This window comes from Belonocnema kinseyi, chromosome 9, assembly GCF_010883055.1.
Source record: "Belonocnema kinseyi isolate 2016_QV_RU_SX_M_011 chromosome 9, B_treatae_v1, whole genome shotgun sequence".
Lineage (NCBI taxonomy): Eukaryota > Metazoa > Arthropoda > Insecta > Hymenoptera > Cynipidae > Belonocnema > Belonocnema kinseyi.
The window spans coordinates 64,730,846-64,743,750 of record NC_046665.1 but is presented as its reverse complement, the minus strand read 5'-3'; the positions used below and the strand labels follow the sequence as shown (position 1 = coordinate 64,743,750).

The 12,905-nt window shown below is 28.1% G+C and overlaps 1 protein-coding gene across 1 annotated transcript in view; it reads left to right on the top strand.

Moving 5' to 3' along the window:
* The window catches only part of LOC117180230 (presenilin-1), a 21,715-nt gene extending 10,950 nt beyond the window's left edge, over positions 1 to 10,765 (top strand). The window contains exons 5-7 of the mRNA XM_033372615.1: positions 556 to 840; positions 9,027 to 9,265; positions 10,477 to 10,765. Coding sequence (XP_033228506.1) covers positions 556 to 840; positions 9,027 to 9,265; positions 10,477 to 10,632 — 680 coding nt within the window. The 3' untranslated portion in view covers positions 10,633 to 10,765. The remainder of the gene's footprint in view (positions 1 to 555; positions 841 to 9,026; positions 9,266 to 10,476) is intronic.
* Positions 10,766 to 12,905: the final 2,140 nt, after the last annotated feature.

The following is a 12,905-nucleotide window of genomic DNA, read 5'->3' as shown; positions in this document are numbered from 1 at the left end:
GAGGGAGCTCTTCTTAATATTTTGACACCAAAATCATGTCGATACACCTTACCGACTGCGAGTAAAGCCACCCACGCTTTAACTTGACAGACTGTAAATGAGCCCAAGATCATTAGAAAAAGTTGATTATTTCGGAAGTTATTTAACATTTAAGAAAACATTGAAATTCACACTATTTTTGCAATATCTACTTGAAGAATAGGCCAATTGGCTTCAACCTGAGCTCATTTTATACAGAATTTCGAGAGCAATCAACTCTTTAAAGCGATTTTTTTAAACTTTGGCACTATTAAAATTAATTATTATTAATTTTAATTAAGGTTAAGGGCGAAGCGAAACAAATAGTAGTGTTAGCGAGCAATTTGAAAATATAGTAGAATTCGTGTCATTTTTTGCAAAATAGTATCAAAATAGTTGCATCGTAAAAAAAAGTACCAGTAGTGTCGTGAGACCGAGGTCTGTAAAATAATTTTAAAATGGACAAAATCAAAGCGTCAGAACGTTGAAATATATATTATATTTGCACCTAAAATATTTCATACAATACATTTTCAGATTTAATTGCCGTCCTGACGCCAAAAGGACCACTGAGAATGTTGGTGGAAACCGCACAGGAACGAAACGAGCCCATTTTTCCCGCCTTGATCTATTCCTCAACCGTTATGTATTCTTTCTCGATGACTTTAGCCGGATATGCAGAAACTGCCATGATTTCTGAAGGAGAAACAGGAGGAGGCGATAGTGTTTCTTCTCCTGCTCGAGAACAAGTTCAACAAAGTAATCCCGAGAGTGTTGATACTGAAGATGGCGGTTTCACGAGAGAATGGGTCGAAACACATGGTAATATTATATACCTTTTACATTCCCATCTGACTATGTATTAGATTTTTGTAAAATTTTACCCTCCTAAACGTGTCCAGTCGTTTATTCGAAATTCCAATACAAATTTTAACACGTTTGGAATATTGAGTTTTTTTTAATAGGAAAGAATTTAACTCTTCAGATCAAACCTTCGAAGTTAGACTTGACCGAATATTCGAGTAACTCGAGTTTTAAAGATTCGACTTGATTTTTTGAATCACTTGTTTCCAGAAAAAGGAGTTATTTTGATTTAAAAATTGTAATGTCTTAAGGAAATCAAATTGGTTTGATGCACATTAAAATTTTGGCCTATTTCGTAATTTAAAAAATGAATGCCACGTTCGTTAGCCAGCTATTTTGGATAAAAATTCAAAAGAGATAGAGCATTCTCCAAATTTTTGGGACAACTTTTTACAATATTTAGAATTTCTATGTATGGCTATTTGCAGTACTCGGATATTCAAACAATTCACCCTTATGACTTTTTTAATAAAATGAAAATTGTAAACCCAACAACCCACGATATGGAAAATAATTAAAGAGAAGAAAAACATTACTTTTTGAAAGCCCTGCAAGATTATCATAACAACTTTTTGAATTTTCTTGAAAAATCGAAAATTCAAATTTTGATCGCACAAATGATCAAGTCAAAAATTTTATTTTGCAATTAAACAATACAAGATGAGAAAAAATATGAAAGGAGAAAAATTGTGCACTCAAAATAAATATACAAATTTATTATTAATTACATACAGGACGCGTAGTTTATTTTTTATTTGTTAAAAACCAACGTTAAAAATTAAAAACTATGCAAAAGTTGTTTACCAAAAGAAAGAGCTACAAATTTTTTATTAATCGTTTTTTGATAGAATACGTAGTTTTTGTTTTAGCGGTAAAAAATAAAATAAAAAATTAAAAGTAAACATTTTTGACAAACTACATAAACTGAAAAAATATGAATAGACAAAAATTGTAAACTCAAAAAATATATATAATTTTTGTATCAATCACTTCTTGACAAGATGCGCAGTTTTTGCTTCAATCGTAAGAAATAACATAAACATTTTTTTAAATATGGAAAAAAGACCATTGATTTTTTGTTAGATGCATGTTTTTTGTTCAAATCGTAAAAAATAACATTCATAATAAAAAATTAATTTTATGGAAATACGACACAAGGTGCCATAAAATGTTAATTAACCAAATGGTTTTCTACGTTCTCATAATTTATGACTGAGAAAGTATTAGAAATGTCTAAAATTTGACATCACAACATTTCAATTTCGAAACAAACGACGCAAAATAAAAAAGAGTCTTAAAAAGCAGAAAACCGAATATTCAAGTTTTGAGCCACTTAATTACACAAAATATGGGTAAAGGTTTATGGAGGAATTTCAGCGTTAAAAATTTTTTGCAACATTTATTAGGACCATTTTGGACAGAACTTCTCATTTTTAATTTATTTATCGAAATTGATATGAAAAAAATCGAAAACTTCAATATTACGCCTAAAGACGCCAGATATGTAACAAATCTAAAAGAAAACATGTAGGATTTTTTTTATCTATCACGAATACTGTGAAAACAAAAATCCTATTTTTAGCGCCTCAAGAAAGTATTGTATTTTTTTTATTTTAAGTAATTCAGAAAATAAATATACATTACAAAATGGCTGCCAAAAATCGAGCGAAGCGCGCGATTAGATTGTGTCCGCACAACGAGGAGATTTTATTTTTCATGGGATGTGCATTTCTTTAAATTATAAAAACAAGACAATAAAGATACATATTTTCTTTCAATATCACTGCATATTTTAAATTTTAATAGATATAAAATTTATTGAAATGATGCATGTTTAAGGTAGCTGAGAATAAAAATTAATGCAAAATAAAGAGCAAAGACCGAGCTCGCGGCGCGAGGTCAATCAATTTTCGAGGGCGAAGCGCGAGATAAATATAATATCCAGCGCGAAGCATGAGAACCAACAGTCGCACACTCTAGGTTCGCTGCACGCGATCAGGGATTTTATTGTTCAGGAAAAGTCTGGAATTTTGCAAAACAGATTGCAGAAATCCATGAATACGAGACGCTTTAACTCATAGTTAAGGCTAATAAATTAAAATCTTTTCAATTTTTAAATTCTAATTGTTTTATTCTGTTTATAAAAGGTTATGTGTTAAAAATGTTACAAGATTAAGATTATAATTTTTGAATATTAATGATCAGGGAAAATGACCTTGATAAACTATTCTTGTCAGTAATTTATAATTTTCTTCTCAGTATTTTTTTACAGTTTCATCCTCCTGCCGATTATATGGATGAAAATTCAGCAATTTTCATAAAAAGTCATTCTTTTTAGTTAGAAATTCAACTGTTCTTTTTTTTCAAAGTCCTTCTTTTTGGGTTGAAATGCAACTATTTTGGCAGAAAATACATTTTTTGTTGAAATTTCATATTTTGGTCTTGAAAATTCAACTATTTTTGTTTTGTTAAAAATTCTTCTCTTTGGTTTAAAATTTCATCCGTTTTGGTGGATATTTTATATTTTTGGCTAATAATCCATATGTGTGGATAAATATTAATCTTATTTGGGGGAGGATTCAATTGTTTTGTTCAAAGTTTTTTTAAAAATTAATTATTTTATCTGAATCTAACTATTAAACTTAAAGTTTCATCGTTTTATGTCAGTTGAAAATTCGTCTGATTGGTTGAAAGTTCAACAGTTTTCTTGAAAATTGATTTTTTTAAAATTTTTCATTTTAGATTCAACTAGTTTGGTCAAAGTTGAAGTATTTTGAGTATTTTTTTAAAAATCCTCTTTTAAGATTTAAAATGCATCTATTTTCAAACTAAAAATTTAACTTCCATTTTTCGCTGAAAATTGGTATCTTTTCGTTGAAAATTCGTCTTTTTTGGTAGAAAGCTCATCTTTGTTTGAAATTTCCTCTGTTTTGTTTGGAAATATAACTACTATGTTGAAAATTAATTTTTGTGTTGAAAAATCAACTGTTTCAGAGATAATTCCTTTTTTTTGCTTAAAAGCTCAACAATTTGGATTAACTTTTTATTGTCTCAACTCAAAAATCTTTATTTATTGAAAATTCGTCTCTTTGGTTGGAAAATTGATAATTTTTGCTGAAAATTTGTATTTACTTATAAAATTTGACTATTTTTTGAAAATTAATTTTCTACTGAAAATTGAGTTTTTCTATTTTTGTTTGAAAATCTATCTTTTTTGTTGCAAATTTAACTATCTGTTCTCGGTAAAAAGTTAATCTTTTTTAGAAAGTTCTTTTTTTGCGTCTTTAACTCGTTTCTTTTAGTAGAAATCACAGATTCTTTTTTAAAAAAAGCAACTATTACCCTTTTTGTCGAGACTTCATTTTTGTAGGTTAAAAATGCAACTATTTCGTAAAAATTTCAAATTTAGTGTTGAAAATTCGTCTCTTCTGATTTAAGATTAAACTATTTCGTTGTCAATACAATTGTTCAGTTAAAAATGTATTGCATTCTCATCCTAATGAGAAGGTATTGGTTTTATGTAAAATTTCACTCTGTCGGTTATCATCAAATCTCCACGTTTTGAGATTCACTGAGTCAGAAAAAACGATTTTTACGAAGGTGTTTGTCTGTAGTCTGTATCCTGTAGGCACGATAACTTTCGTAAAATTCATCAGATTGGATTCTGCTTTGGCACACTTATTCAAAACCTAAAAATAAAGAACAAGTTCGTAAACTAATTATTTTGGATCAAAATTCAAAAAGTGAACGCGTTTTCATAATTTTTGAAACCACATTTTTTGAAGATTTAAAAATTCTATGAACGGTTATTCATAGTACTCAGAAACCCAAATAATTTATTTTTATGACTTTTTTCTATATAAAGAAAATTATCAGAGTTAAAGCATTTTCAAAAAAAAAACAACTAAAATGAACATTTCAAGACAGACAACGCATGATACGAAAAAAATCAAGAGAAGAAAAATGTTAATTTTGGAAAGCCCTACAAGATGATCATAACAACTTTTTTTAATTTGGTCGAAAAGTTGAAAATTCAAAATTTGATGGTACCAATAATTTTTGAAAGCACATTTTTCAAGATTTTGAAATTCTATGTACGATTATTCATAGTACTTACAAACTGAAACAATTTATCCCTATGACGTTTTTGTATAAAAAGAAAATCATCAGAGTTAGAGCATTTTCAAAATCCAAAAAAAAAAAAATAAATAAAATGGACATTTTAAGCCAAACAACGAATGATATGAAAAAAAGTCAAGAGAAGAAAAACGTTCATTTTTTAAATCCCTACAAGATGATCATAACAACTATTTAAATTTGGTCGAAAAGTTGAAAATTCAAAATTTGGTCGTACCAAAAATTTTTGAAACCACATTTTTTCAAGATTTCAAAATTCTATGTACGTTTGTTCATAGTACTCAGAAACTCAAACAATTTATCCCTGTGACTTTTTCCTGTAAAATGAAAATGATCAGAGATAGAGCATTTTCAAAATCTAAAAAAATAAACTAAAATTATCATTTTAAGCCAAATAACGCATGATATGAAAAAAATTCAAGAGAAGAAAAACGTTGATTTTTGAAAGACCTACAAGATTATCATAACAACTTTTCTAATTTGGTCGAAAAGATGAACATTTCAAATTTGATAGGGTGCGTAGTCTTTGATTAGAGTCGTAAAAAACAACATTTAAAGTTAAAAAATAAAAAAATTCCGGACTAACGACACAAGCTACGAAAAAAATTAGACAAAACTTGTTTATCCAAAAAAGAGCTATAATTTTTGAGAGGACACGTAGTTTTTGCTTTAGTCGCAAAAAATAACATTCAAAATAAAAATATAACATTTTTTGGAAAAAACGACATAAGTACGAACTAAAATTAACAGCAAAAATTGTTCGCCTAAAAAGATCTATAAATTTATTATTAATCATTTTTTTGAAAGGACTTTCAATCGTAAAAAATAAGATTGAAAATTTAACAAAATTAAATTTTTAGAAAAAGGACAGAAAAGACGAAAGAGGACATAGGGCCCTATATAGTTTACTGTATTAGAACCTATGCAGATGCGCAGTCGTTTTTATTTAATCGTAAAAAACAAGATCAAAAATAAAAAAATTATAAAAACAAGGAAATAAGAGTTAGTATGATTGAATTTTTATGCATATTATGAATTGTAATGATATATATTTATTGACATGATACATTTTTCAGCGCAGCTTAGAATACAATTTAAAGCAAAATAAGAAACAAATATAAAAATAATCATGATAAATACAATTTGCTCTTTATTTTGCAATTTTTTAATAAGCAATCCCAGGCAGAGTTACCTAAAAAATGTATTATATTTGATATAAAAGTGTTTTGTATAATGTAGAAAAGTTGGCATGTTGAACAAAATCGAGTGCGAAGCACGAGCTACGTGATGAGAATGTGTTCACTAAAGCCGAAAGAGCTTTAACAAAAGAGAGTTCAAAATCGCATAATTACAGTTGTCGGTCTGTTGACCTTTGATTTCAAAAGGTCTGTGTACGAATGCAAGAAAAATGCAAAGACCGAGCGCGGAGTGCAATTGCTATCAGTCGCGTTCCGAAGGTGCGCTGAAATTCTCCAGCTAAGCTCTTTAACGAAAATCACAAAATTACAGTGGTGGATGTTTTGAGCCTTAATTTTAAAATTTTTGCGCAAGAATTTGCGAAAATATAAAGACCGAGCGCGTAACGCGAGGTAAATCAAAGATATTTAAATATATGATCGAGTACGAAGTGCGAGAACCAACAGTCGCGGGCCCTGGGCGCGCTCAAACTTGCGAGTCGCGCGCGCAGCGCGCCATGAGGATGTGCCTGCTTAGCGGTCAATGCCCACGTTTTGAGTCCCCCTGAATCCGAAAAACAGGTTTTTACGAATGTTTCTGTCTGTGTGTGCAACATTTTAAGTCAAATAATGCATGATGTGAAAAAAAAGTCAGGAGAAGAAAAATGTTTCTTTTCCAATGTCCTACAAAATTATTAAAAAAGAAAAAAAGAGTTTTTGATTTCGGACTGAAATGCTTGCCGCACATTTGGAAGAAAAATGACTGGTTTGGTTCAGACTAACGTACAGCCCACAAATCTTTACCAATTTCGCCAAAAAAATTTGAAAAAAGCTAATAAGATATCTTAGAGAGTTTTCCAGCCTGATTTTTGAATTAGGTTTTTAATTTTTTTTATAAATAAATAAATATGACGAAAGAATGGCCTTTTTTTTAGTTGACGTTCCCGGTGTACATCAATAACAGGATAATGGATTGCTAAATTTTATATATTTTTAAAAACAAATTTAATAAACAAATGCATTATTCGAGCATCTGTCGATGGAAAATTTATTTTTTTTCGACATCCTAATTAAAACTGTTGACGTAGAAAGAGACGAATTTTTCTGTAAACAAATGCCTGATTAATGCATTTGTTTATCTAATTTGTTTGAAGAAATAATAAAATTTATCAATTTATTATGAATGTTGCTGAAACTCTTATTAACTTCCCATCTGAAAAGACTGGCATTTCAACACTTTTCCTGTTATTGACAAGCACTGTGAACGTCAAATAGATAAAATTGCCATTTTTTCGTCATATTTGTTTGTTTATTTATAAAAAATTGAAAATCTAATTGAAAAATCATGCTCGACCACTCTCTTAGAAATCTTAATAGCTTTTTTCACATTTTTTTGTTCAAATCGTTTAATATTTTTGGGCTGTACGTTTTTCTGAACCAAAAATGGAGTGTTTTACCCACTGTGGGCCGACAATGTGAGAATGAGATCATATGAACTCCTATCTAACACAACGCTGCTGAAGGTTGTTTGAAATTCTCAGCATAAAACACTAACCAGCTATGACTCTTGGTTGAAATTAACCGCCTCCCACCCCCCACCCCCAAACCCTCGTTAATCGAAGTTTTGTTGGTCACTGATGTAGGGATTTAATTTAGAAGTTGAAAAAAGGTAAGGTTGGTGTTTCGACCGTATGTGCTACGTTTAAATCGTAAAAATAAAATTGTAAATGAGTAAATTCAGTTTTTGGAAAACCGGCAGATGTTGCAGTAAAATGTTTAATAACAAACTTTTTTAAAGAAGTCAATGAAACTACGCCTGTTTTAATATCAATGCATGTTATGAATTGTAATAATATACATTTATGGAAATGATTTACAAGTTGAGATACAAACTCGAGTGCGAAGCACGAGATACGTGATGAGAATGTGTTCGTTAAAGCCGAAAGAGCTTTAACAAAAAAAAGTCACTATCACTAAATTACTGTTGTCGATGTTTTGACTTTAAGTTTTAAAAAATCTGTACACAAGTGTAAGCAATATACAAAGACCGAGCGCGGAGCGCGAGGTGAATACATTATCGAGTGCGGAGCCCGAGAACCAACAGTCGCGCGCCCTAGGCGCGCTCAAACTTGCGAGCGAATTAAACTGTTAGGTTGAAATTTATCTTTCTTGATTGAAAATTCATTTTGTTTTATAAAATTCATGTTTTCAGGCTTAAAAGTCAACTGTTTTCTAAAGCATTCATTTATTTAGCTTTGAAATTGAACTATTCGGTAAAAAATGCAACTGTTTTTGGTTGAAGCTTAACTTTTTGTTGTTGGGAAATTCGACTATTAGGTTGAAAGTTTATCTTTCTATGTACAAAATTCAAGTATTTGGTTTTGAAATTCAACTATTTAGTTGAAAATTCAATTGTTTTGTTGGAAATTTAAGTGTTTTGTGGGTGAAGATTAAACTGTTTTGTTGAACATTCATCTATTTGGCTTTTGGTCGAAGTTTAATCTTCCTTGTTAAGAACTTTGACCATTTGATTGCAAAATTCTTCTTTGTAGGTGGAAAATTCAAAAATTGGATTAAAAATTCGACTATTTGGTTAAAAAATTGTATTTCTCTGATCTGTTAAAATAAATAAATATTTTAATTTTAATCTAGAATTATTGTATTCTATTTATAAAAGAGTATATTTTAAAAAGGACACAAGATTAAAATGTATTTCTTTGAACATTAATGATCAGGGAAAATTGAAAAAAAAGTCAGGAAATTCTGAAAATGATGTTTTTCAACCATCCTGGAAGAATCTATATAGAATTTTAATTCTGTATTTTTTTTCAGCCGATCGTGTAGTTAGAAGAGCACAAGAAGTAAGGCAGAATGAGGTAACAGGTCCAGTTAATCCTGGAGAACTTAATGCTGCCTTACAAGCAGCTCAGAGACAGCGATTGATTCCCGATGAAGAAAGAGGCGTAAAATTAGGCCTAGGAGACTTTATTTTCTATAGTGTTTTAGTTGGAAAAGCATCCAGTTATGGAGACTGGAATACAACTTTAGCTTGTTTCGTCGCCATCCTCATCGTAAGTAACCTTTTTGTTATTTTTCTTTATACTCCAGGCCTCGGACTCACTACGCCATTGCTACTATTTGACACTTTTTTGAACGATGACACTATTTTGCTACTATTTCGGAAACAAATTACACTAAATATACTTTTTCTCATACTTATCTGCTAATGCCAACCATTTACTAAAAACATTGATTTTATACCAAAAAAGACCAATTGTCAACAAACTACATATAATTTCTATCAAATAATTGGATTCTTAGCCAATAAGATTAATTGTATAACAGAAAAGATGAATTCGAAACAAAATACATATCTTTTTTTGTTAAATAGTTCAATTTTCTACTAGAAAAGACGAATTTTCAACAAAGGACATACATTTTGAACCAAATAGTGGAATTTTCTGCCCAACAGTTGCATTTTTAAACAAAAAGATTTGGTTTTCTTCCAAAAGAGGAATTTTCAAATAAATACATATAATTTGTATCAAAAAATTGAGTTTTTAGCCAATGAGATTAAGTTTATAAATGGAAAGGATGAATTCTCAATCAAATACATCTATTTTTTATCAAATTAATTAATTTTCTTCAAAAAAAGACTTATTACTAAAAAAAGACGAATTTTTCAACTAAATAATTCTTTATTTCCATTGAGGAGAATTAATTTTCAATTTTAAAAAACCCAAAGAATTTTCTACAAAAAAGTTTAATTTTGTACCAAATTTTAGTTCTTCGAAACAAAAAGACCAATTTTCTATGAAGAAACACTTGAATTAAAAAAAAAATTACATGTTAAGTTCAAAAATTAATTTTTAACGAAAAAAACGAGTTTTCAACTAGGGTTGTTACTCTTTAATCAAAAAATGAAATTTTAAAAAAGTAGTTCAATTTTCAACCAAACAGTTAAATTCCAAATCAAATTGTTTAATTGTCAAATATACAAATTATTAACGAAAAATTGAATAGTAGGTTTTTCAACCGAAAAGAATGAATTTTCAACCCAAAATAGCTAGATTTTCTTACTGATTTCTATTAATTTATTTCACATTTAATGCTAATATTGCATACCCTTTTTAATAAATATTGGATTTCTTTTTTAATACTTAAAAAATGTTATGACACTATTTACACGTTTTTTTAAATCTCTGAAGTGAGTCCGAGATCTGACGCTCATTTAGACATTCTTAGAAAGAAAAAGTTTGAATTCATCAAAAATAAATTGCAGGGATTGTGCTTGACGCTTCTACTCTTGGCAATTTTCAAGAAAGCTCTACCAGCCTTACCGATTTCCATTACATTTGGTTTGATGTTCTACTTCCTTACACGAGTTATTGTTGCACCTTATGCAGATAGTTTAGCCAGTGAACAAGTGTTCATTTAGTTCTTAAAATTTTCACCTATTTTAATCGACGTATTCTGTCCCGGATATAAGTCTGCATAATTATTTAATAATTATTTAAGGTAATTTCTATAAAGACGGATGTCAATCGACGAAGGAAATAATTATATATGTATATTTGAATGTAATTTTTTATTTGTAAAAGGAAAAGAAAATATCTTAATAAATTTTTTAAATAATATAAATTTTCATTTGTGTTTTAATTCATTTATATTTTCAGAATTATGCAGGGTGGCCGTTTTAATCATAAAAATAATTTCCTAGTCATTTCCTTGTTTTTTCCCGGCTCACGAACGTTTTTCAGGGTCAATTTAATTTAAAAATCGAACACTGAAGCAAAAAAATATTCTATTTGAGTCATAAAAACTGAACTGCAAATGAAAGCACTTAAAGTGGAACTGTTGAATGTTTAACTTTGACAATTGAAATTTTTTTTAATTCAAAAGTTTTGCATTCAAAAATGCTTAATAATTTACACGCATAAAATGAAAGGTACTAAAATTTTTCAATATAAAAAAATATAAACCCACGCTATCGTTTTTAATTCTGTAAGTTAAAAACTCAATCAGTGATCTTTAAAATTTACAAAATTTTATCGTTTTGAGGAATTTTAAGTTAGATAAATTAGAAATTGAAATTTTTAACTGAACACTACTTAAATTATAAATTCTATTAGTTTTCATTTTAATTAGTTTAAAAATCCTTGAAAAGCTTCAACATTTTATTTGAAAATCTTTAAAAATCTACAATTTGTTTTAGATTTTTTTAAATTTAAAATTATTTTTGAATTTTTTTCAGAACTTTTAAATATCTATCATAATTAATTTAATTTTTCCTAGAACTTTTAGGAAATCCTTCAAATTTTAGAAATTTCTTTAAAATGTTGATGCTTAAATAACAATTGAACATTTATTATTTGTACACGAATTTGAGAAATTTGAAGAGATTCTTCGAAGTTTTTAAAAGATTCAAAATTAATTAATTTCAAACTTGAAGCAATAGCCTAAATTAATATATAATGTAGATTTTTGCAGGTTTTAACAAAGAATTATAAGATTTTTAAGAATTGTGAAAGGCTTCGAAAGAATAAAAACATTTTCTTAATATTCCTATGAAAATTGAAAATACTTTTTTATTTTAAAAAATTATTTTAAGAGAATATTTAAAACGGTTTTAAAGGAATTAGGAAACTGTCAAAAAAGATTCTGGAAGATTTTAACGTAATTTTTAAAATTTGCATAATAATTTTGAATCTTTTTAAAACTCCTAAATATCTCTCAAAATTAATCAAATTTTTTCTACAAATGTTCATTTGTAAATTGTACATCAAAATTCAACAAAATACAGTTTAAAATTGTTTACTTTTAAATATTTGGTCTCAATTTATTGTCTTAAATAAACAGTCAAATATTGCTTAACATTCAATAATTAACCGTTTTCGTAATTCAAAAATGTAAAACTAAATGGGTCAAAAATTGAATATTTTTAACTGAAATATAGTTGAAAATAGTTTATTAAGTTGCAGTCAGACGCTCACATTTTTTTGAAACCGTTTAATTCGTAACCATAAAATCTAAAAATTCCTACATCGTGAACTTATTTCAAATTGTTTTGTCAAATCGTTTTTTGTTCACTCTTTAATACATAAAGTACAGATCCATTAAAAAAATGTGTTGTTTATTTATTAAATAAAAATGGTTTTTATCAACAATTTTCAACTCCAAAGTCTTTTAATTTTTAATTGTTTAATTCTTCAAGAAAGAATTTAAAACTTTTTTTAATTAAAAATGTAAGCTTAAAAATAAAAATCTAAAATGGACATTTTTGAAAGTATAAGATTTTTGAATTACGCATTGTAAACTCAATAATAGCATAATTAAAAAAGATAAAACTTCAACTAATTATTTTTAAAAAACTGTTGAAATCGAACTTTGAAAAATTTTTCTTCTACACTTTTGTAGAATTCCCGGTCAAAAAATAAATTCAGTCATTTCCCGGTTTCCCGGTTCAGCGGCCACCCTGATTATACTATATAGTTAACAAAATGAATTTATTTTTAATAGTTATGTAGGTGAATTTAAGCTAAAATAATTTTCACGATACGAATATTTCTTCTGGCTTGTAATTTATCGACGGGTTGACTAATCGACTTTAAGTGTGCACCAGATTTCAAAATTTTGAAGATTTCGCAAAGATTTTGTACTTTAATTAAGTAATAAATTTTCTATCTACAAAGATGAATTTTTAAACAAATG